The sequence below is a fragment of the Lampetra fluviatilis genome, chromosome 20 (genome assembly GCF_964198595.1).
Source record: "Lampetra fluviatilis chromosome 20, kcLamFluv1.1, whole genome shotgun sequence".
Lineage (NCBI taxonomy): Eukaryota > Metazoa > Chordata > Hyperoartia > Petromyzontiformes > Petromyzontidae > Lampetra > Lampetra fluviatilis.
In genome coordinates this window covers 4131872-4157878 of record NC_136294.1, presented here as the reverse complement: position 1 = coordinate 4157878, position 26007 = coordinate 4131872, and the positions used below count along the sequence as shown (strand labels likewise).

At 49.5% G+C, this 26007-nt stretch overlaps 1 protein-coding gene across 3 annotated transcripts in view; it reads left to right on the top strand.

Annotated features, from left to right (window-relative positions):
- Window positions 1–26007, top strand: part of LOC144937861 (pappalysin-1-like) — a 157659-nt gene that overhangs the window by 73658 nt on the left and 57994 nt on the right. For all 3 annotated transcript variants that reach the window (XM_078865385.1, XM_078865386.1, XM_078865384.1), the window contains exons 9-14: window positions 137–393; window positions 2169–2297; window positions 7994–8082; window positions 14622–14896; window positions 15362–15565; window positions 16269–16404. In XM_078865385.1, coding sequence (XP_078721511.1) covers window positions 137–393; window positions 2169–2297; window positions 7994–8082; window positions 14622–14896; window positions 15362–15565; window positions 16269–16404 — 1090 coding nt within the window. The remainder of the gene's footprint in view (window positions 1–136; window positions 394–2168; window positions 2298–7993; window positions 8083–14621; window positions 14897–15361; window positions 15566–16268; window positions 16405–26007) is intronic.

The following is a 26007-nucleotide window of genomic DNA, read 5'->3' as shown; positions in this document are numbered from 1 at the left end:
TTAAGATGTTTTCTTGTTCATGTTTTTGTTTTTTTCTTTGTTGCGGTTGCACCCGATTCAAGAGCCGAATGGCTCACAGGGCTACACCTAATAAATGAAACTTGAAACTTGAAACTGTCCGCTTGTGCCCCGCCAGTCGCTGGGACCCCAGACGGTGTTCTGCGACGTCCCGCTGACGGTGCGCCTCGACTGGCTGCTGGCGCCGGTTGAGTCGGTTCGCATCCACACGGTGGACGAGAAGCTGGAGGTGGACGCCGCGCTGCTTCGCTCGGCTCCCAACGACGGGCGCTGCTCACGCTGCCGCCCGCTCTCCTACAAGCTGTCCCGCTCGCCGCCGTTCCACCCGCGCGGGCAGGTGGTCGTCGACGGACCGTCGCGCAGCTTTGTGGACAGGTACGAGGGAGGGGGGGTGGTACTTTGTGCGCGTGCGTGTGTTGCCCACCGACCTCCTCGTGTGCCTCGCCGGCCTTAATCGATGGTCGCTGACAGCACTTGCATTATACACCCACGAAATGTCATGGTTTGGCTGGGACGGTACTGGTTGGTTCGGAAAGGCCGTGTCCCCCATGTCCTGTAGCATTTGCAAGTGAGTCTGCATTCTCAGCCCCGGTCATCAATGAATGAGAAAAAAACCTAATCTCACGTTGAATTTGGTTCAATTCGGGCTGTGAGAATTCAGGAATTGATATTGGTTTGACTGTCACACAACAGACAACATTCTCGTCGCAGAGTCCACACAAAGGCTGTTCCAATCTCCTAAAGTATTTGCGAAAAAATTGGCGTTCCGTTTCAAGAACCGATCCTGCTCATCTTTACCGGTTAATTCGCATTGATTTTTTCAACTCGTCAAGCTTCACTTGCGTATATTTGTGTACAACGAGAGCATCGCGGCTTGAGTTTGCAAACAACTGTCATTTGCACTGCGCATGTGTGCATCTCCAACATTCTTTGCCTCCCTCCCGAATCGCGGGATCGTGCCAACTGAACATTTGAACGCTCGCCGCAGGTACCGTCGGCATCAAAGTCCGTAGGCGCGCAAAAAAACATTTCGCCCGTGATGCATGCTCCTCGGGTGCGATCTCATTTTTCATCGCGGCGAACTCCGGAGGGCTCGTTTCGAACTAGCCCCGAGCTTTTTGGAGGCCTCCCCAATAAAGCACCTTGGCTGCGCTTCTAGCCGTCCGAAAGTAGCAAAAAAAGCACATGCTGAAAAATGTTACCCAAATGCTTTTTTTTTTTTTTGGCCGGGGCAGTTACGGGCCTCGTCCGTTTCGCTCCCGTTAGCGCCGCCCGCGCACCCTTTTGCCCCGCCGCGATCGGAGGTGGCTGACGTTTTACGCGACAGGGGGTGGGGGGTGCGGGGGCTGGCAGGGTTGGTGGTGAAACGTTGCCATCTGCTATTGGCGATACAATGAAGGGAGCAGTTTGCCTCCGTGAGGCCAGGGATGTCACGGAAGGCGCTGGGTGCTCGCCGCCGCCACTGTTTGGGGCGTAGAGCAATTCCAGAAGGATGAAAGGACAGGGGTGATTGATGGCTTGTGGGAAGAAGGGGCCGCTACTGTGTCCCATAGCTTAAAATGCCGCATCTGCAGCTGTACGCACCCTGCATGCCTACGTGATAAAAGATGGTCGAGGAATCATGTTAAGCCGATGCCTTTGCGATGGTATGCAATGTAGATATAGGAGGCTTAGCTCTCCATACAGAGACGCACACACACACACACACACACACTAAAGAGTGCACATCAAAGTACGCACAGAGGCCCCCTTCTATTCACGAGCCAGCGATTACGCAAACAGCCAGAGTTTGAGCGGTATGCACAGGAGTCGATGTATTTTTCCTTAAGTGTTGGATTTCTCTGTTTAAATTGCTCGTGGGCAACGCACTCAGCTAGTGGGCACATGGCCGGAGTGAATCGCGCGCTTTATTGGAAAATTGAGCCTCTGCAAGTTGTTGCGGGCAAACATTTGCCGATGTACGGATCGAACGTTCGCTCATTTGCGGTGCTCGCTCTCGGCATCGCGCGCGGCTCTCTCGACGTCGGATTTTTAACGTCGCCCGCGAGTTCCGTCGTGACTGATGACCTGGCCCGCACTTTGCCCCCCCCCCCTCCCCCCCGGTCTTGGCTGTCCGCCCCCTCTGTGCCCTCGCCGACCCCTCCGCTCAGGTCCGTGGAGCCGGGAGCGACGTACGTGTACCAGGTGGCCGTCTCGACGACGTACGGCGACTCGCAGCCCTCGCCGCCGCTCGTCTACACGCACGGGAGCCCCTACTGTGGGGACGCTGCGATGCACGGGTAAGTGGGCCGTGTTCCGATTCTCTAGCAGGTGAGAGTGGGCCGTGTTCCGATTCTCTAGCGGGTGAGAGAGGACCGTGTTCCGATTCTCTCACGGCTGAGAGAGGACCGTGTTCCGATTCTCTAGCGGGTGAGAGTGGGCTGTGTTCCGATTCTCTAGCGGATGAGAGTGGGCCGTGTTCCGATTCTCTAGCGGATGAGAGTGGGCCGTGTTCCGATTCTCTAGCGGGTGAGAGTGGGCCGTGTTCCGATTCTCTAGCGGATGAGAGTGGGCCGTGTTCCGATTCTCTCACGGCTGAGAGAGGACCGTGTTCCGATTCTCTCGCGGGTGAGAGTGGGCCGTGTTCCGATTCTCTTACAGACGAGAAAGGATCATGTTCCAATTCTCTCGCGGCTGAGAGAGGATCATGTTCCGATTCTCTCGCGGCTGAGAGAGGATCGTGTTCGAATTCTCTCAGAAGTGAGAGGGCCGTGTTCCGATTCTCTCACAAGTGAGAGGACCATGTTCCGCTGGCCCCGCCGTGCTCGGCAGCGATGCCGTTGGCGCGAACATCAAAAAACTGAAGACGTTCGCCAATAGCACTGCCCCAAATTTTTTTTATAATTAATTTATTAGGTGATGTTTTAGGCAATTGACCTTCTTCTTGATCTCTCTGCTTTGAAGAAGGAACATTGCCCCCCCACCCAAACATATGTCTCTTATTATAAGTTTTTTGTTTAACTTCTTCAGGGTAGTCTTATTGGCGAATGTGACAGGCGTAGCCATTGGCTGATCTGAACAGCCACCATTAAACCCGATCTCCAGACATGCCCCCCCCCCTCCTCCATGAGACAGCTTTCCATGACGACCAACTAAAACGAATCGACTGAAAGCACCTTAATATATCGAGAACCGCAGAGCGACAGTTGGTGGCGGCTCACTGCCCGGCAGCCTTCCAGCTTGTCTGCGATTTCTCGGCGATTGTGAGATTCAATTTGTGTGAAAAACGCTATTTTATTGAATGGATCATTCGATTATCACATTCGAGCTATCAGGTGCGTGCAGTGAGCCACGGCTTAATGTGCGCATGGATAGATCAGGATTCGCACACCACCGCTTGGGGTTTTGCTGTTGCGCAATATAAATATATAGCGCTTCTGAGCTCGTTGAGTGAAAGAAACTTTGCGGACATCGCGCTGGGCGGGTGGGAAGGGCGAGAAAAGTGGCAGCCATCGTGCAAAAAGCAAAAGTTATGTGTGGGGGTCGCAAGGAGCCCAGGTTTGAGAATCGCCGCGCTTAGAGAACCATCACTCGGGCAGGATTCTCTCACCTGGGGACATTGCCAGCACCGCCACGTTTCATCGTTGAGCACGGATTTAATGTCATATTAAATCTCGTATTCAAAAAATAATAATTTGCGACTAATGTGTACTGTGAGATTACTTCCTGCCCCCAGGGTCCATTCAAATGCAAAACTTTATAGTGGTTGGATTCTTTAAAAGAGAGCAATCACAATTATAACGTTTTAGTAATGAGCTGGCGAAGGTGGCCTCACTCCCAGAGTGATCGGCAGCTTTTATTTCTCATCTTTTAGTTGCGGCGTGTTTTTAAAACTAAGGTTGAAACACATTAACGCACTGTCTGTTCGTCCCTCCGTCTTCTCTGGCTGCAACATGGGGTCATGATAACTCTTGTAAAGATGATCCAATATAAATTGAATTCTCGTATGAAGTTGTGTTGCTATTAAGGACTTACCTGTTAGAAAACCGGCCAAATTAATCAAAGGATTTCCCCAAAACGTATAGCAAACAAACCAGTGCTAATTGGACTATTAGCAAATATACAAATACATGTTTGCCCATCGGCCTTTGTACTGCTCACGGAAACTTCCAAGGACAAACACATGTTGGAGAGCATTACAGAAGCCATGCATGTGGGCAATTTTTCTTCCTTGTTAAAAAAAAATGGGAAACCATTGGGATGGGTGGGAAATTCCCATCTGCGAACTGATTCTTGGTCTGGAGCATAATCCTTTGAGAGTGAAATCTTTCCCTGGAGATGTGATTCATGACAGAGACCTGTTAATTGAGCCGTCAGCAACTTACTAATTGGGCGCAGTCTTCCAGGTTGGGTTTAGGGGTTGGAAGGACTTTAAGAGGATGGTGAGAGTGGGTACGGGGATTGTGAGATGGTGGGGGGCTAGGAAAGGCGGAGTTGTGGGGGGGGGGGGATGAAGTCTGGCCAATTAGTGTGAGCATTGTGCATACGTGTATGTGTGCGTGTGCCTGTACGCTTTTGCATGTGTCTCGATTTTATTTTAGCGTAAGCCTATTTCAAGCCAGCCTGGTAATTACAGGCATATGCTACGCTTGCTGGAACAGATATACACGCACACGCAAAATCTGTTATCAGAAACGTAAAAAAATATATCCAAATAGCAAAGCATCCACATATCTGCTATCTTTTATCAAACGCTCCTTTGGCCGCCCACCTTTCACTGCCATTTAACAAAGCGGAGGAAGCAGTAGTAAGAAAACATTAACGAGTGAAGACATTAAAAAGCCATTAGAGGTAAAAGCTATTTCACAAAAGAGGCATTTCTGGCCAGACTGAATTAGTGGAGGCATGTGGGGCAGAATGGCCAAGAACTCGCAGACTATGTAATGGATTCAAGCACGTAGGCAAAGAGGTTTGTAGAGAAAAACCAAATAAAAGATGGATCGAGGGTGCAACTGTGAGGGAACCTATCCATGGCAGGCTCAAACGCTAACTCGAAACAGACCGGCTTTGGAGGAGGGAATTCACTCATAAAAAATAAAACCACGCAATAGCTGTAAATTTTACCCACGATTCGCCGTTACAGTTCTTGGCGGCACAACAGCTTTATGAGCATTACGAGTCATTATTTTTTTCACTTCAAGGGAATGGGGAGAGGAGGAGATATGTTTTTGTGAATGTTTATTTTCGTCGCTTTCATTCAAGCTTAGGTTTCAATCTCCTGGATGTACCATGCTTTTTCGGTGCCTCATACCTAGGGGCGGGTTTCGATCGTCGCGTTCACATATTGTCTTTTGACTTTGCCGTTTCGTGGAACTTACGATTTTCACGAAATCCGGCGCTCAAAGCCCCAATTTTTTTGATATTCTAGGAATTTTTCGGTGAAATGAAACAAAATAAAAATAGGGATTGTTATTTTTTTGCAAATAGAAACCTGTAAAATATAACACGAACCGTCTGTTGCACGATGAGCTAAAATTAAGCCAACATAGGTGCGTTAAGGTAAACGCACTGTTCGTCGGTTTGTGAAACATTACACAAAGACATAAAACAAAAATCTCTAAAAGTAAAATAAAAATCACAGTACTTCTTAAACATGCAGAAAACCATGCAGATTTGGACTTTGTAGTCTATCTTTAGCATTTATTTTATTTGTGGCGTTGGGATTAATACACACAATTAAAGCCATTTGGGAATGCGTCAAGAGAATATCTGAGCTATCTTATGCCCCAGAATATAAGACAATATTTTTCTCCCAGTATTTTAAAGCAATACGTGTTGGGGGTTTGTCTGATAATCTGGGAGGCGCGTGTGTGTGCGCGCGATACCAGATTCATTTGATCTTCTTCTTGGTTCTTTCGGTAAAGTCACGTAGAAGAGAAATAATAAAATAATACAAATAAAACATAATAAAATAATTCTCACGACGTTTCGGCCACAACGCAAACAGCCGTCCTCATTTCATTTTACTTTATTAACATCGGACACAGGTTTGGGGTGCATTTCTTACCTTTCGGAGCATCTTATAATCTGGCTAACGCGGGTATAATTGTTTCTAACGTGCACTAATCTCGCCAGTGATGTGCAAAAAATGTAACCGAGGAGCTGATGTCAATTGTGCTGCTACTTTCCAAAGTAGGTGGAGACACGGTACTTTGCCGTTGACTTAGCTTGTCCACGCAACCTTGGTCCGAGGAAAGCTGCGTTGGAACCGCGTCGAAGTAATACATCCGTGACTTAAGCTTTCATTGCCTATCGCCAGTCAAGTTCAAACATTTCGCGAGAGTTGGCTGTCGCCAACATAAGCACGCGTGTTTTTTCTCGTTTCAAGCGGCGAATGAACTGTTCTTAGTTTAAGTGAACAAATTCATTTGAAAAATGGACATCTTCACGCTACGCTCGAACGCGGTTATACGACGTTTTTGCGGTTTCGCATTTTTACACAACGGGGAAAAAAAGCAAAAAAAGCGATCCAGTAAGCGTGACAATTGTGATGTTGGCTATAGATCCCACAAAAACAACATAGATTAATTATTGTGGGTCACATGGGGGCTTTGACTTTGCACATTCAGGTGAGTGTTGGCATAAACGCACGTAATGGCTAGATACACCACATGGAAGCACTAAAACAACATGGTCCAAGGTCCATGCCATCCCCACCTTCAAACGAAAGTCAGAGGGCCGAATTGACAGCGGTTTTGTTTCCTTTCAAACACGGTTGCCGAGCGCAAGGCTCAAAAGGTCCCAGCGTGTGAAGCGGCCGGCAACAAACAGCACTGCCAAAGTAGACACGGATTAGGGTTTGACAAGGATATGTAATCGAGCACGAAGCGTGCAATAACATGCACCAAAAAACGAGTAATTAAAAACGAGTCATTAACACCGCCTTGGAAACTGACGTGGGGGTAGAGTGGCGGTGTTATTGGTCAGTGAGCTGCACTACGAACCTCTGCGAGTAACATCAGTGGTGGGTGATTACTGAGCCAATCCCGCTGACATCAGTCCCCAATTGAACACCAAATTAACCAGTCCTTACTGACCAGTTTGCTGAATTATGGTTAAAACAACAACTCATCACTGATAGGCATGGGGAGGCAGCGGATTGATGCATTTCCTTGTCTAATTGCGCTTGTTTACAGGGAGGTCCTTCGAAGTTGTTTTCAGATACGGCGCGATGTCGCTACGTGCGATTCCAATTGAGCAGTTTTCAGTTAACCTTTCAGCATGAGGATGTTTGGCCAATGCCAGCTTCACTGAATAGTGATTATCAATCGGTAGAAACCTGGAGAATCTAGAGGACGCCCCACGCAGAACAGGGAGAGAATATACAAACTCCACGCGGAAAGGTTGCTGAGTTGGGGAAAAAGTGTCACCATTACATCTCCCTGTCATCTAGAATGTTGTACTCGCTTACCCGTTACCACACGTTTCACTCCTGTCTTTTGTACTGTGTGTTGTTGTAACGCTCTGACCCACCGCGACTGGACATCTGTGAAGAAGAGCTTTACAGCTCATCGGATTCCCCCAGTATAAATTAAGATCAGTTTAACACGTATGCTTTCGCGACCAATATTATTCATAATCAACGTTTTTGGGTTTATAAATAACGCGATCTAAACCCAAAAACGTTGATTATGAATAAATAAAGATGCCGATTCTGGACGGCAGGGCGATACAGTGGTCATTGCCTGAAAGGTCACCTATTATATACAATTTTATTTTAAGGCCACAGTTTTTATTATTGTTATTCACGAATGTGTTGAGTTTTTTTTGTTATTAATTGTTACTTGTGCACCACTGCCAAACGCAGCAGTGGCAGTCGTGGATGTTGCAATGTTGTCATTATCAAGCACAGAGCATGACGAGAATGTTTTCTTCTTCTTCCTCTCAACAGTAATAAAAATTATGATGATGATGTAATCAAATGTTCTTCTCTTAGGAGCACCGAGGAGTGCGATGACGGAAACCTGACGGACGGCGATGGATGCAGCAGTACTTGTCACGTCGAGGCCAGCTTTGTTTGCAGAGGTGGGTTTCATCTGCAACCGCCGCTCAATCGTTTAACTCTCCGAGCACGGAGCATAGGCATCAGCAGCATCAGCAGCATCAGCAGCAGCAGCGATCCCACCCTCTCCCGCTTGTCCGTGCACCTCCAAAGCGGCTCAATTACGGCGAGTGCATTCGCGTTGCGGTTGTTTGCGTGCGTGGGATATTTAGAGTGATGTGATTACAGGCGGGAACGCGGGGGGGGGGACTACGGAGGGTTTGTTGCAACGTAATAATATTATTCTCAGGAGAGAGAGAGAGCGAGGAGGAGGGATGGATGGAGGGAAAGTGTTCACTCTCGCGCACGCACGCACATGTACACACGGGATGCCCTGCACGCGCGTGTGCGTGCGAGTGCTTGCTGTTCTCTCGCTGACAGTACTTGTCCCAACAGTCTGGTTGGGCTACACGGGGGATATTTGGCTTTGTGCTTGTTGTGTGCGATGGGGAAGCGGTCGTGTAGCGGTTAGCATGCCACGCTACGTACCTGGCGACGTGAGTTCGATCTCCGCTCACGGGCCAACAGCAGTGACGGTTATCTAAACCGGTCCTGCTGGGTCTGACCTAGGTTGACTCGGCCTCAAACGAGTACCTGGTGCGGTGTGTACAAACATCGCCATTGGGGAGACAAAGGCGGTCGGGCACGGTGCTGGCCACCCCCACCCCCTCTTGTGCTACAGCGCCGGCCTTCATAGGTGGCTCGCTAACTGCACTTGCCCCAACAGTCTGTTAAAGTCCATACGGGGGGGGGGGGGATCGTTGTCTTTGTGCTGTGTGTGTGAGCTGCTTGTGGGGGTATGGTGTTAATCAATAGCAGGCTTGGAAGAGTGCTCATTTTTCTTGTGTTTACTTGTGCGGTTGAGTTTGTCGGACAGTGAGCAATGCATAACAGCAGCGTGAGTCATCCCATGAAAGCATTGATCAAAGGTGCATTCTGTCTTCGTTTTGTTTTGAGTCTTCCGTTTTCTCTTTGTTTTTATTGCCCTGACGTGCGCGCGTGTGCATGTGTATACGCGCGCGCGTGTGCATGTGTTTACATGCGCGCGTGTGCATGTGTTTACATGCGCGTGTGTTGTGCACTGAGTTAAGGAAGCGGTGGTGCAGCGGTTAGGGCCGCGCCATGCTACGAACCCGGCCCCTCCCGAGTTCGATTCCAGCTCACGACCAACACCAGTGATGATTATCTGAACCGGTTTAAGTCGACTCAGCCTAAAATTAATACCTGGTGCGATGAGTAAACATCGCCACTAGGGAGACAAAGGCGGCCGGGCGTGGTGCTGGCCAATCACCCCCTCGTGTGCCGTTCCGGCCTTCATAGGTGCTACTCGCTAACAGCACTTGCCCCAACAGTCTGTCAAGGCTATACGAGGGATCTTTGTCTTTGTGTGGACTGCCACGAATATTTTTTTGTAAACATTTGCTGAGCACAGGCGCAAAATGCCGAGCGGGCAGCAACAAACGGCGCCGTTATCAACGTTTGCATTGGATAGGCGTTAACACGTTTCCCGAGTCGAGCAACATTATTATAGGAACTTGGCAAAGAGAAGAAAAAAAACACAATGGGAGGGAATTCCAGAGTCTCCAGCAGTGCGAGGGGAAAGGGGGCAGAGTGAGAAATGTTGTGGCCTGCAGTGTTGGTGGGTTGACCGCAGTGCGGATGAGACGAAACAGTGACTCTGGGCAGAGTGAGGAATGGAAGTGCACACGTGTCCACGCATTTGCGTGCCTGTGTGTACCTGTGTGTAACTGTGTAGTGGGGAGCGGTAGTGTAGCGGTTAGCGCGCTGCGCTATGAACCCAACGACCCGGGTTCGATTCCCGTTTACGGCCAATACCAGTGACGATTATCTGAACCGGTTCTGGGCCTCCCCTAGGTCGACTCAGCCTTAAATGAGTACCTGGTACGGTGTGTAAACATGGCCACTGGGGAGACAAAGACGGTCGGGCGTGGTGCTGGCCACCCACCCCCTCGTGTACCGTTGCGGCCTTCATAGGTGCTCGCTAACAGCACTTGCCCCTACAGTCTGTTAAGGCTATACGGGGGATTTTTTTTTTGTACCTGTGCAGGAGTGGCGTAGTGACTGATGCACTGCGCTACAAACCCGGCCGCACGAGTTCAACTCCCAGCCATGGCTAAGAACCGGTCTTGGGTCTCCCCTTGGTCGACTCAGGCTTAAAATTAAACACTTGGTTCAGAGAAAACAAAAACGTCAGCTGACCGCAGGCGGGGGAGAGACAAAAGCGGCGGGGGGGGGGGGTGCGTGGTGCTGGCCACATCACCATCATGTGCGCCGTCTCGGCAATAAAGAGGTGCTCGCCAACAGAGCTTGCCTCGACAGTCTGTGTAGGCTGCGGCTGGATCTTTGTCTTTTTGTGGTTCACGAAAACAATCCGTTGCCTTACTGCGAGAGCATTTGCGCGCTGCGTCGCCAACCGCACAGATCTCTCTGTGCGCATTGGGTGTGCATGCACACACGCACACACACGCACACACCCACATGCACGTGGGTTGTGTGTGTGCGTGTGTGTGCATGCACACACGCACACACACGCACACACCCACATGCACGTGGGTTGTGTGTGTGCGTGTGTGTGCATGCACACGGCGTGTTTTCGTGCAAATCCCCCCCCCTCCCACCCCCCATGTTAACAACTCAACGCAGTATCGATTACGGTAATGTGGCAGCGGCTGGGTGATGCATTCGTTTGTATTGATTCGGCCTTGTTTGTTCTAATCGACCCCTCTCCCCTGTCAAGCTGATGAGGGCAAGACTGAATTGTTGCTCGGACATTCTTATTTACAGCTGGGAATCAGAAACAAAACAGCAACGAGAACAAACATGGAGAAGGAAAGCGGTGTTGGGATACACATAAAACATCAGTTCTTGAAACCTCGTTTCTTAGAACGGATTTTTTTGTGTTTGATTTGTTGTCCTATCCCCCCACACCTCCGATAAGCACGTTTGGCTACGTACTGTGCGAAAGAAGTTCTATGTATGTACGTACGTACGCACAAAGCAAGGACGCTCGCCACAGCAAACCGATGCTGTTAACGTCCGGAAAAGCAAATCACGGGGTAAAGGAGAATAAAACGAGAATATAAAACTACTGACGAAAACATAAACGCGGCTTTTGAGCTTTTACTACCCCCCCCTTCGCCTGGGCGGAAATGGGAGCACAAAAATTGCAGGTAGTTTTGATTCGTCATTATCTTAATGCGCGACATTTGGGTAAGCACTTTGCACATTTCCATGAAACAAGAGCCTCCCTGGCAAAAACCTCGTCCTGAACTCCTTACGAAACGTAACGGGGCAGTGAATTTTCATAGAAACCTCCCCCCACCCCCCTTCAAATAGCGAGTTATTGAAAGCCACAAAGTATGCGAGTCCTCTAACATAACAAGGAACTCTCCTGCGGTAGGAATGTTGGCGAATTTAAAATAAGGCTTCTGAGCGTGTCGCAGGACAATGTGCGTACGTGGGCAAGCGGTAATTGCCATGGTATTTCGGCATTCATGTGCACGTGCAGTATCGTTTGACTGGGGAGTATTTGGTGTAATGCTATTAAAGTAATTGGAAAATTGGTAGAGCTTACTTTTAAGTACACAAAGTTACATTGAAGGTCGTTATGTTGTTACTTCGAGGGCCGTTCGGCTACCTGTAATTACAGGGGGGGGTTTTGACGTGCAGCCGTTTGAGTGCGGGCCCATTTAATTTTGTGCGCGACGCGACCGCGATCGGGACCCAATCCGCGACGCGTCTCCCACACGCGCCATGAGAACGCCGAGGGGAACGACGTTGTCGGTTTTCCAGAAGAGGAGGAGGAGGAGGAGGGGGGGGACCAAAAACATTGGTAGCGCCGCCGTATTTACGTTGGCACCCTCGTACGCACACCGAGCATAATAGTCGACAATGTCTGCAGGACTGTGAAATAAAATAAAAAAACACAAGGGAAATTTTAAGAAACAGTACGCTGCTACTCAAATAGATGTTTTTCTCGTTCTCTTTCTAAATAAACACTTTGGTTCCCTTTATGATTTTTTTGAAAGACAAAGGTTGCCGGTTGTTATTAAACGGAGGCGGTTGGAGAAGCGCCTGGAAGTATTCTTAAAGCCGCAGATAACAGCCCTATGGGGCACGGATAGGTCAAGCCTGAACGTGCAGGACAGACGATGCGTGAGTCACAACTCCTCCGCACGTCCTCTCTGTGAAAAACACAGTCTATTGCATTCCCGCTGCGTAGGTTGATTTTTTTTCTCTTCTTGCGCAGTTCTCCGATGAGTTTTATCGATTTTTTTTGGGGGGGGGGGGGGTTGTACCGCCGCGATGTTCGGCGCGACGTCGTCCGACGTTTTCGCTCCTCCCCGCTGCCGGGAGCTGATTAAGGGAGTTCCCGGGCAGCGAAGTTGGACACCTTGTCCGAACACGACGCGGTACAAAACCATGAAACGCACGGGAGAGCTGCTCACATTCCCATTTTGTCGCTTCTTCCGTGAATTCGAGCATTGCACTTTTTACGCGTGAATCTAACGGCGTTAAAACAAAAAAAGTATCCTATAAATTTTTTTACACGTGTCGGTAGGTTAAGAGGACAGAGAGCGATGCACCTTTGATTAACTTCAGCGGCGCGTTGTTTACGTTTGGGCAACATCAACGGACGTGGTGGTAACGTGCCGTAACGGGTTAGAGCCTAATCAGCTTGCGCGCCTTGACCGCGAGACGGTTTTTACGCCAGGGATCGATGGTACCATTCCTGCCACCGCACAGTCATTCGCTCCGCTTTGAATTTGACTTAAAAAAAAACGTTATGGCACGCAGACGCACGCACACAGGCGAGGGAAGCTCTGAATTTGTGGACTCTGTCAAGCGGACAGGGGCATCCCACCTTTGACGCAGATTAGATGGCGGCGATGTGAAGAGTTGCAGCAGCGGCACGAGAGGAGATGCTATTTAAAAAATGCACGCGGTGATAAACTCTTACAAACAACGTCGTGCAGCTGAGTGTTTAAGATGAGGCACCGCCTCCTGCGGCGCGCGGGGGTCTGTGTTTATAACTTTCAGCGGTGTCTGGGTGTGACATCGCGATGCAAGAATTTCCTCGTGTATTTTTTTTTGGTCTTGGACGAAGCGACTCGATGACAGGCGAGGAAGCTGGCGAGTGGTCTTTGGCCGCGCGGATGTCGCAAGCCGCTCAACTCCGCTCGCTCGCGGCTGTGCGAGATCGTAAACCCAGACAACGAATGAGGTGGTGGCGGTGGGGGGGGGCTTTGGCAGCCAGATACGCTGAGCTGACACCACCGAAAGCCTGGGTTCCAACATGGTTTTCAACCACCCGTGGTCAAAGCGTGTTCTCCCCGTGTGTCGTGAGATGGTCACGTAAAATGTGTTTGGGCACTTTGCTCACCGGGCAGGCTTAGTGGCGACCTGAGGACGATGCCGTTGGGTTCTGCCAACGCACGCGCTGAATAAATAATTGAGTTGACGGTCTTCGCCTGATCAATGATGACTCCTCACGCAAAAACACCAATGCGTTAAGTTATTTCTTTATTTAATTTGGCTAAATTCCAGCTCTGATAATTATACATATATAGGTTCTAATGCAATGCAACGCAACATCTATAGTTTTTATGATTTTCTTGATTATCATTAAAATGAATGTTTAGTAGTGAATGAGCAATGACTTATTTTACACATTATTTGTGCTTGAATACAACACGTGATGTATTGTGCAGTGAAGGTAAACAGGTAGACGATTGTCCAGTCACTTTGTTTCATTTGAAATAAATACTTCGAAGCAATTTGGAAAACATCGGATGGTTAATTCACCTTTTCATCGTATTAATGTAAACAAAATAAAATCCCCGGTGTTAATTTACATAAACGGTGAAATCGTTTTCAAGTAACTTTTGATTTTTTTCCGAACTCCTGAAACATCACCGCACACACACACACGGCGTAAATTCCAAAATCAATTGACTGCACAAACACAGCTGCGGTTAATTAAACTCGGAAGATGTGGAGTTCACAGTTGTTACCAAGGGCTCCGGGCCCCCCTTTAAGAACGACAATTTGCGTAATGAATGCAAGAGCCGTCGCAGCGTTTTGTGTGCCCTCTCTACCGCGACGAGATACCTTCCCGACTCTTACACCCCTCTTTCACTGGCGCATCCGAGCCGAGCCACCATGGCACCCCTCATGGCACGGGTTGTCTTTCACTGGCAATCATCGGTGCCGAACTGGAGCCAAACCCTGACGAGGCAGGCCGGCGCGATGCATCTGCGCGTGTTGAAACATGGCTTCGGGCCCAGCTGGACCAGAGGTGGAGGCTAAACGGCGCGGTCACTGCGTCGTTCATCAACGGACACGCTCTGACACGGCGGTTGCTGCGTCGTCGGCTCGGCCACGAGTTCGTTCACTGCGCGCGAACGTCAGCAGCGCGGCTCGGCTTGTGCAGTTGAAATAAAAAAAAGTAAAAATAAAAAATCTACTTGCCCCCCCCCCCCTCCGCGATTCTCACCTGCAGGACAACCCAGCGAATGCTACGTCAAGTCGCTCGGGGATCAGGATGATTTCGACGACACCGACGACGCCGTCGTGGAGAGCGACAAGGGAGCGAGCGTCGGCTGGAAGGACTCGCGCTGCTCGGGGCAGGCCAGGGGCGGCATGGGCTCGTGCCTGGCGATGGTGAACCAGGAGGTGCCGGTGGGCGAGCGGTGGGCCGCGAGCGTGACGGCGTCGCACGAGAGCAAGACGCACTGCCCGGCCCGCGCTGTCGTCGGCCCACCCACCAACCCCGAGGTGCGACCGCTTGGCGCTTGGCGCTTGGCGCGCGACGGCCCCTTTTTGGTGACGCCACGATAGCCGAGCCACTGTGTACAGGCTGCGTAACCTCGTGGGTTGATACGCTCACGGATTCAACGGTTTCCGCGGTTGCCTGCTAATTGCTTTCGCAGGCAGTTAAAAACGTGTCATCCGCTTTAAATGTTCATGATTATCAGTGGATGGGTGATGCTGCATTCGCCGCGGTGTCCGTAATGACTGCATTGACGGCGTCACTTCACGACAATAATTATTTAGGAATCCATCACCATTCTTTTCCACATCGGTCACCAACCGTGTCTTGTCCAAGCCCCGCTTCCTTTTCTTTCCAGTCGGAACGATCCCTTTAACCTTTAACCTGCGAGCGTTGTCGATCAGAGCGAAAAAAATGGACGTTACCCTGTTTGATGACTCACCGATGTCCGATTGCTCGTTGCCGTCCAGCTGTGTGTGAGGGATCCTCTGGAGCTGCCCAACGGTGTGGCGGGCTGGGCCTGGTACCCGTGCAATCAGTCTCTCGCTGGCCCGGGCCACGCAGAGCCGCAGGGCCCACAAGACGCGCCCAGCATCCCCGGCGGCGCCGTGCAGCCCGCAGGCACACACGCTGCCACGGACTCGCGGGGCGAACCAGAGGCCTTCTGGCTCAAAGTGAGTCTCACCGCACCCAGCACCCGGCCCATAGTGAGTCTCACCGCAACACTCGGCCCATAGTGAGTCTCACCGCAACACTCGGCCCATAGTGAGTCTCACCGCAACACTCGGCCCATTGTGAGTCTCACCGCAACACTCGGCCCATAGTGAGTCTCACCGCAACACTCGGCCCATAGTGAGTCTCACCGCAACACTCGGCCCATAGTGAGTCTCACCGCAACACTCGGCCCATAGTGAGTCTCACCGCAACACTCGGCCCATAGTGAGTCTCACCGCAACACTTGGCCCATGGTGAGTCTCACCGCAACACTCGGCCCATAGTGAGTCTCACCGCAACACTCGGCCCATAGTGAGTCTCACCGCAACACTCGACCCATAGTGAATCTCGCTTGGGGCCAATAAACCAAGTGACCCAAATAATGAAGAAATCTGTTTTTTTTCTCATATTTTGACCTCATTCCAAATGGCAGCTGATTAATTGAAATTAACAGGAGCCGTCTTAGACGACTTATCTGTCCAAAGACGTGGACATACGAACTTACAAACACTCGCGCGACACCAATTATCCAGTCAATGTTCTTCAACGCACGCTTTCACTTGGCGCCATGCTATTCATTCTTCAAGATACATGAAAGAGAGGACCCGCCTGTCTTCGGGCTGTGCCGTTAATCCCGCCGTGTGCTGTCCCCGCCTCTCACAGGCTTACTTCCTCCACCCAATGCAAGTCCTGGCGGTCGTTGTGCACTTAGCGAGCGACGGCTCCGGCGCCACTGTTGGGGAATCCAACTCGATGAAGGTTTTCCTCATTGACGCTCATGACCGGAACCACAGTGTCGGTAAGTGATCCCGGCAGCAAATCTCGGTCAGCGCCTCACTTCACGAAACTCAATATCGTCGTGCGGCATGCGTGTGACGTGCACGGTGTGCGGTGACGTGGCCCAGCAGTAGCGCGTTTCGCCGCTCGTCGCAGAGGCTCGCGGTTCGAATCCGGCGGCCGCCCTGGTTAACCCTTTCTCGTGTCCGGGACGTCTGCAAGATGCAGGGTGCGTGTCCCGTTCACCGCTGAATCTCGGAACGCATGAGCGGTTGAGCATGAATTTTATTTAGAGAGGCGTAGCGCCGTTGTTTTTAAGGACATAGTACTCACCGCAGAGAACCGTAACGACACGACCGCCACTCTCCGATAGCCGACGCCAAATATGTGCCACACACTCACCTCCCCACATGGCCTTGTGCTAGCCTCGGTACCAATAAAGTTACACGTATAGGAAAGGGTTAATACTGCTAGTGAAATAATATAAATGCTACGTCTGCTTAACGGTAGACTTTAGAGATCCCGTGACGCTATTCACAAGAGTGGGCCATCGTGTGCCGTATCACGGTCCAAATTTGACAAGCACACCACAAGTTACTCAATTGGGATTCTACATTGCTGTTCATCGCCCCCCCCACCCCACCACTGACAGCCTAATGCCAGTAGGTCACTCTTGTAAACGAGACTCATCTTAGTCTCTTGAGTTACCGTCTGGTTGAACAAAATACCCTTGAAAGCCTCTACGTGCACGTACACAGACCTTTAGCCGATGCGCTGCTGGACGAGGGCCTCTGTCCGTCGTAACGTGCGCGTCGTGGAGGCTATTTCACCATACTTCGCCATGCTGGGGTCAGTCGGTGTCAGTCGGGGTTGGCGCAGAGGTTACGACAAGTCCCCAGTTTAACGTGCGGTGTTCACACAACGCGTTTTGACTGTTACGGGGTTATTCTATTGGGGAACACTTTTTGCACAACGCTGATCGCGCACCGTTAGAACGCTGTTTCTGAGCGGTCAAAAACGAAACACTTTCTTGAGCTGCGTGGCTAAGCGGTATGATGCAGTTGCGTGGAATAATGCAGTACGTGGTTGTATCCTCATCTCAGTTCTTTGTCCCACCATGGCATGACCGCAGGCTGATTTTTACAGCGCCAACACGACTCGGTTCAGTAACTCCGCTCTTAAGGATATTTTTGTTCTTGAACCGCGCCACTTTACAGAAACGCATCTTGCCGCGTGACACGAGGAACTACTGCACAGAACAGCAATGGATGAGGCCTCGCTCTACTGTCGTGGCACGTAGCCCCACAACTCTGTGTGGCCACCTGTGTTGCGGGCGGTGGTCGCCCATCCAAGATCTATCCAGGTTCAACCCTTGCTTAGTTTTCGAGACTGGATGGGATTGGGTGCATTCCTGGATATTTGGTCATAGGCGTTTGTGCATTGCATGCATACAAATCCGGATTATGAAGGCGCAGATTAATTGGTCTGGATTTGTAAAAACTCCAGACAACTGAGCAGAATGTAATAAAGCTTGGGGTTCGGGTTTTAAAACGTCTCGCTTTCTTCGAAATAATAACGTGCTTAGCTAACCAGAATTAATAATATAATGTAGAGCCCATTTCTGAATGAAGGTCTCTCCACACTTCTCGATCGTGTGGGTTGTTTGACCATACTTCACCAACCTGGTCAGTACAGAGGTTGGTGTAGGAGGGGGCCCCTAGGAACGGTTCAAATTATCAGCCACCAAAGTGGTGGGGTCCAATGGAGATGTCTTTAGCTGGGAAATAGAGGCACTTTAATGCTGAAAATGTGCGTAAACAAAGGGCACAATGCTCATATTAGGTATGGACACAGCTCGATAAGTGTGTCGATTTTAAGAAAATGTGATCTCTTCTAACTTTATTCTCAAAACAAGAAGGCGCCCACTGTTCTGACGTGGGAAGCTGCAGTGCATTCGAAGGCCAGAGGGCCTCCTCTCGAGACACTTGACACGCTGATGACACTCCGGCTCCTCTCTAACAGGCACAGTTGTTACTGTCACTGTGACACCACTGCTCAGGCTGATAATGCAATCCGTATCACACACTAACGGCCATATACGATATATGTACATATAGTTCGGAGACTTTTGACGATTGTGGGGCTTTTTTTTTAAACGAATAATAATGGGGGGGCAGCTGCTAATTGCCAGGTGTTTTGTCCTGGGAGGTCGCCACGGCGTTTCTGAGAATTTAGGTTTTGGTGGAGGCTCGCGCGACGACGTGCCTTTTGGAAGCCGGTGAGTGAGTTTTGAAAGTTGAGGATTTGCCATTATGCACGCAGGCTGGTAGTTGCACCAACGGTCTCCCCTGGGCGTTGGGTCGGTGGGGAAGGAGGAGGTGGGGGCGGGGGGGGGGGTCGTTGAAATATCCCCTTAGGAGGCTGTGGTGCCTTTTCTTCTCCTGCGTGATCTTTGAAGGCTGATGCTAGCCAGGCAGTTCCCCGCCCCACGCAACCATTAGCCGGTTTCGTTTTGTTGGGAGAAGAGGGCGAAGGGTATTTTCTGTTGCGGTAGAATGGGGGCAGCGGGCGGGGGGGGGGAAGATTTTGGGGGGGTGGAATGATGGGGAAACATGGAAAGATGTTGGTGCTTAGGTGGCGGTGGGAGAGCGAGTACGAGGGCCAGCCGGTTGACTACGTGGCTCAACGTTGAGGCAGTTCAGTGACGATACAAAAAAAACCGCGTGAGGCCACCCTGTCAAGGTGCCTACAGTGGATGAAGTTTGTGTGATAAATAATAATAATTGACAGCCCTTTGGAAATCGACTTGCTGGATGAAGGCCTCCCCACGCTGTGTCAATCACGGGGGGGGGGGGGTTGAGTCACAATAGACAGCGAAATTCCCTGCCAGTAGCCCCTGCCATGTCTATTTAAGCACCTAAAGCTGAAAGAAAAATAGGTCACATAGCCGTGAGCGTGGGCTAATTGTGTGACAAGCATCCGCACTTGATATGGATACTCCGTTTTAATGTTAGTAATCCCTGTACGGTATACATTTTTTATAGTAAGTCCATTACACTTAACATTTGACAAACACTGAATATAAAGCAATACAGAATATAATTTATCCACGATTCATGAGTTGAACATAGCAATGAATGTAAATCGCCTTTGCTAATGTATAGCCCCTTCGCCAATTCACTGATGGATGAAGCTATCGGGGGGTTGTTTGGCTAAACTTGACTACGTGCGTCAGCGCTGGCTCGCTGCTGTCAACTATGGCTGGGAATAAACTCGGTTTTTAAATGAATTCATAAACTAGACATGAATTTCCGATAAACCACAAAAAAATAACATGACTTATTTCACAAGGAAAACCAACACTCAGTCCAAGGACTCTTTGTTTCAGCGGCGTTCCCACATTAAATGCCTTTATGTGAAGATGTCTTCAGCCTATCGATGAGTGTTCATGCATGCGAGGGAGAAACCGGAGCACTCGGAGAATTCCTACACGTGTGAGAGGGGGAAAAACTGTAACCCACATCCAGAAGGGTCAGATGGATTTTGGTCCACACTTTTGCTTGTATATAGAGAGACTCATTTACTTATAGACATTCGACTTGCGAACTTTCAGAGATACGAACAAACCCGTCTGTGTATGTCCAGTTGCCCGTTCGGACCGAGAGTCGTACGTTCAACCGCCGCGCAATAGATGGCGGCGGTGGGGGCATCTGCATCTGCAGAACGTGAACAACCAGTGGCACCCACGTCTGCAAGAGATAATATAACTTCTAAAGCCATGCTCCGTGTTTTTGGTGTAGATGCCGTACAACGTGTTTTGGAATCGACAGAAGTAAAGTTGGACTTATGAACAAATCGACTTACGAACTGACCTCTGGAACTTAACTCGTCCGTTAGTAGAGGAGTCCCTGGAGTGCCATCGCCGCCCATACCAAGTGGGTTTCGCAACGACAGGATTTTGAGCGATCCACCCCAATCCTCGCCTCCAGAGTTGCTGTATTATAGGCGTGCGTAGCGAACAACTTGCGCTTACCACTCCAACATTGGACGTGTGTACGTTGAACTTCTCTCGCACCGTACGCAGCCAAACGTGCTGATTGTAGAGATGCGGGAAATATTGCCTTAGATACTTAAACACATTTAAAAAAAAATCATATTGGCTGAGCAGATCCCTTGCCTAAATCGGCCACTGGCTTTTCCCTGGGCCATGCTGCCTAAAGCTGGAGCCAGAAGGGAGTGGTGGGGGGGGAGTCACTTCTGCCCTTCCTCTACATTTTTAGTCATACGCCATCGTTATAAATTGTAACCGCGTTCATTTTTACCTCCTTGATTGGTTTGTGTACTCAGTGATAATTGTGACTTAATCTGCCTTTTGGCCCCATTGTCTCTGTGAGGCCGGGCTGGGCTGTGTCGAGACTACGACGGTATTAACGGCCTCTTTTCCTCCTCATTTATCCCTGCTACTGTACTGGGCCCCACATCCAGATCCCTAAACCAACACCCACACACAGAGGCACACACGTTTGTTTGTTTTTCATGCCGTCTGTGTGCGAGTTGGCTTGTGGGTCAGCCTGCCTGCCTGCGTGCGTGTGCATGTGTGTTCATGTGTGTGTGTGTGCGTGCGCATGTGTGCATGTCGTGCCGGCCTTCATAGGTGCTCACTAATAGCACTTGCCCCAACGGTCTGTTAGAGGCTATCGGGTGAATCTTTGCCTTTATCTTTTGGGGATCGGTCGGTAGTGCACTACACTACGAACCCGGCGAACCCGAGTTCGATTCCCGCTCACGGCCACCAACACCAGTGACGATTTTTGAACCGGTCCTGGACCTCCCTGAGGTCGACTCAGCCTCAAATGAGTACCTGGTGCGGTGTGTAAATTTCACCACTCACCCGCCCACCCTCTCGTGGCCTTCATATGTGCTCCGCGCTCACTGCACTTGGCCCCAACAGTCTGTTAGAGGCTACACGGGGGATATTTGTCTGTGTGTGTGTGAGCGCGTGTGGGCGTGCGTGCGTGTACTTCAGTGTGCACTTATGGGAGTTTCACTGACGTCACAAATGGGGTTGAAACTAAAACAACGAGTCAAAAACGAACACATGTGATGCTTTCACAAATTGACGATGATTAATTCTGGGTGTCAATTTCGTCCAATTGAAACAGATGACATTAAAACCAAACAACGGGACATCTCTCTCTCTCTCTTTGAATTTCGTTAACGGCAGTGCAGTTTTCTGAAATTCTCGAGGCATGCCTAGGCAAGTGAGGACCTGCCCCAGCATGCCAAAACTCAAGAAGAGGCTTGGATGTATTGTTGTTATTTTTTTTTATAAATTGAATTTGGCACCGTGCAAATATTCCCGTTTAGGATGCTCCTTCACTGTGGAGCCTTTGTTGTTTTCGAAATGTGAACACTTGGCTCTGCCAACGAAGCTATATATTTAAAAAAAAAGAATCTCAACAATTGACCTCTCTTCTACTATTTGTTTTGCAATAAAATATGGCACGCAATGAATCTTGTACAATTATTAAGAAGCACAAGCGATATCTGTGGGGGTGAGAACGGTGACGCACTGGGTCGTCCATTGCGCTATGAACCCCCGTAACCTAAGTTCGATTCCTAGCAATGGATAACATCAGTGGTGAGTGATATCTGAACGGGTTCAGACGTCATCCACCTCTCCACCACTCCCACTATCACCTTCGACCAATACTGAACAAGCATGGTGACGTATAATCAAACAACATCCCAGGACTGGCTCAGATTTATCACTCGCCATCGATGACAACAACAGTTGGCTGGGAATCTAACTTGAGTTCGCTGTGCCACTGCTCCACCTGCCAACAAGACATTTACGTGGGGATATATAATACACATACCCCTTCACTATTCTACACTGACCAGCCCGGTGAAGTATTGTCAAGCGGCATCCATGCCCGGCGTGGCTAGTGGGAGTCGTTCATCCAGCAGTGGATTACAAAGCCCCGTTAAGTTGCAGTCGTAGTAATACGAGTAAACAATGGCTACGAGTCTGCAAGGCCTCCCCCCCCCCCACGCAAAAAAAGTAAATCTTGGCTCCTTCGTCATGGATTGACTTTGTAGGGCCACTGACATTACAACTTTGTAGGGCCACTGACATTACAACTGTGTAGGGCCACTGACATTACAACTTTGTAGGGCCACTGACATTACAACTTTGTAGGGCCACTGACAATGCAACTTTGTAGGGCCACTGACATTACAACTTTGCAGGGCCACTGACATTACAACTTTGTAGGGCCACTGACAATACAACTTTGTAGGGCCACTGACATTACAACTTTGTAGGGCCACTGACATTACAACTTTGTAGGGCCACTGACATTACAACTTTGTAGGGCCACTGACATTACAACTTTGTAGGGCCACTGACATTACAACTTTGCAGGGCCACTGACATCACAACTTTGTAGGCCCACTGACATCACAACTTTGTAGGGCCACTGACATTACAACTTTGTAGGGCCACTGACATTACAACTTTGTAGGGCCACTGACATTACAACTTTGTAGGGCCACTGACATTACAACTTTGTAGGGCCACTGACATCACAACTTTGTAGGGCCACTGACAATACAACTTTGTAGGGCCACTGACAATACAACTTTGTAGGGCCACTGACAATACAACATTGTAGGGCCACTGACAATACAACTTTGTAGGGCCACTGACATTACAACTTTGTAGGGCCACTGACATTACAACTTTGTAGGGCCACTGACATCACAACTTTGTAGGGCCACTGACAATACAACTTTGTAGGGCCACTGACATTACAACTTTGTAGGGCCACTGACATTACAACTTTGTAGGGCCACTGACAATAAAACTTTGTAGGGCCACTGACATTACAACTTTGTAGGGCCACTGACATCACAACTTTGTAGGACCACTGACAATACAACTTTGTAGGGCCACTGACAATACAACTTTGTAGGGCCACTGACATTACAACTTTGTAGGGCCACTGACATCACAACTTTGTAGGGCCACTGACATCACAACTTTGTAGGGCCACTGACAATACAACTTTGTAGGGCCACTGACATTACAACTTTGTAGGGCCACTGACATCACAACTTTGTAGGGCCACTGACATCACAACTTTGTAGGGCCACTGACAATACAACTTTGTAGGGCCACTGACATCACAACTTTGTAGGGCCACTGACATCACAACTTTGTAGGGCCACTGACAATACAACTTTGTAGGGCCACTGACATCACAACTTTGTAGGGCCACTGACATCACAACTTTGTAGGGCCACTGACAATACAACTTTGTAGGGCCACTGACAACACAACTTTGTAGGGCCACTGACAATACAACTTTGTAGGGCCACTGACAATACAACTTTGTAGGGCCACTGATATTACAACTTTGTAGGGCCACTGACATTACAACTTTGTAGGGCCACTGACATCACAACTTTGTAGGGCCACTGACATCACAACTTTGTAGGGCCACTGACAATACAACTTTGTAGGGCCACTGACAATACAACTTTGTAGGGCCACTGACATCACAACTTTGTAGGGCCACTGACAATACAACTTTGTAGGGCCACTGACAATACAACTTTGTAGGGCCACTGACAATACAACATTGTAGGGCCACTGACATCACAACTTTGTAGGGCCACTGACAATACAACTTTGTAGGGCCACTGACAATACAACTTTGTAGGGCCACTGACAATACAACTTTGTAGGGCCACTGACATCAAAACTTTGTAGGGCCACTGACAATACAACTTTGTAGGGCCACTGACATCACAACTTTGTAGGGCCACTGACATCACAACTTTGTAGGGCCACTGACATTACAACTTTGTAGGGCCACTGACATCACAACTTTGTAGGGCCACTGACAATACAACTTTGTAGGGCCACTGACATCACAACTTTGTAGGGCCACTGACATCACAACTTTGTAGGGCCACTGACATTACAACTTTGTAGGGCCACTGACATCACAACTTTGTAGGGCCACTGACAATACAACTTTGTAGGGCCACTGACATCACAACTTTGTAGGGCCACTGACATCACAACTTTGTAGGGCCACTGACATCACAACTTTGTAGGGCCACTGACAATACAACTTTGTAGGGCCACTGATATCACAACTTTGTAGGGCCACTGACATCACAACTTTGTAGGGCCACTGACATCACAACTTTGTAGGGCCACTGACATCACAACTTTGTAGGGCCACTGACGTTACAACATCGCTGACAGCAACACAGTACCAGCCACCGGAGCGGGATGTTCGTTGAAAAAAATAATTCAAAGCATACCCCTTTAAGGGAAGTATTTGCGGGCCCCATAGGGGGGACTGGGGTGTGTGTGTGTGGGGGGGGGGCAGTGTGGCGAGGGGCTTTGGTAAAGGGGGGGAGTGGATACCGTGTGGTTGGCTGGACACATGCGCGCACACCAAGGGCCTGTTTAGAGAAGCCAACATCTCTGGCATTACATCATTAGAAAAATAAGCAAAAGGGTGGCATGTGTGTAGCAATGCTGCACTATAGCACATCCATCCAATACACACTTAAAAGAGTACTTCTGCGGGCTCATAAACAATTACTTTCTTCTCTGCTTCCATTTACCTTGGTGGTAGTATTTTTTTTTCCAGCGCTCACAAGCACGCTTACACTCGATCGCGCCCCGGCTGATGTGCGCCTAATATGGCAGACAGACAGGGGGAGACAGACGTTTTCTTGATCAAATACTAATTGCCCGGTAATTATAGTTGGGGGAGATCAAACGAGGTTATTTACAACGTCTGGATGATTTTACACACATTCCAAGAAATAATTGAGACTTATTTAAAATTAAACTGGAATGTAATAACTCATTGTTAAAAGTATTTTTCGAGCATTGCCACAAAACCACAAATCCGTGAAATGTTTTGGCCCCCGCGCAACACAGGCAAACTATGCAGACATTACGTAGCGCAGCCGTGCGCGGACATGATAATTCATTACTAATGAAGCGCCGCCGACACCGCCGCTAAAACGTGAAGCACGGTGGCGCTGGGCAGGGCTCTTTGGAACCCCTTCGCGGCGACTCAACAGATCGATCGATCACATTGTTCGCGACCGACGGAGTTGACCTGCGGCGACGTCGCTCTTGCGCAGCCTCGCGCTCAACTGGGGTGGTGATTCATTCGAAGGAAATTTACTAATAATTCCAGTGTGAAAAATCTTATCGGTCCAAACGCGGAACGGTCGCGTGGTGTGCGCCCGCCCGCCCGCCCGCCCGGATTTAACAATGGGGGAGATTTTAGAGGGTTTTTTTGCAATTAGCAGATGTGCAAACACATTGAACGCATTAGTCCATTTTTGAGAATATCTCAGATGAATAACGAGTGTGTGCCAGACGGACAAAATGGACACAACATGTCTGATTATTCTACTCGGTGTGATTTCAAAGCGTGCTCAATGATCGTTGCTACGGTAACTTCCTTTTTGGTCGTTGCCACGTTACTTTATGTTTTGCTGCATTCCCTCTTTACGTACCGGATGGATGGACAAGATAAGCTCTGTGTATGCGTTTGTATTTTCGCTCTCTCAGAAATCGAGG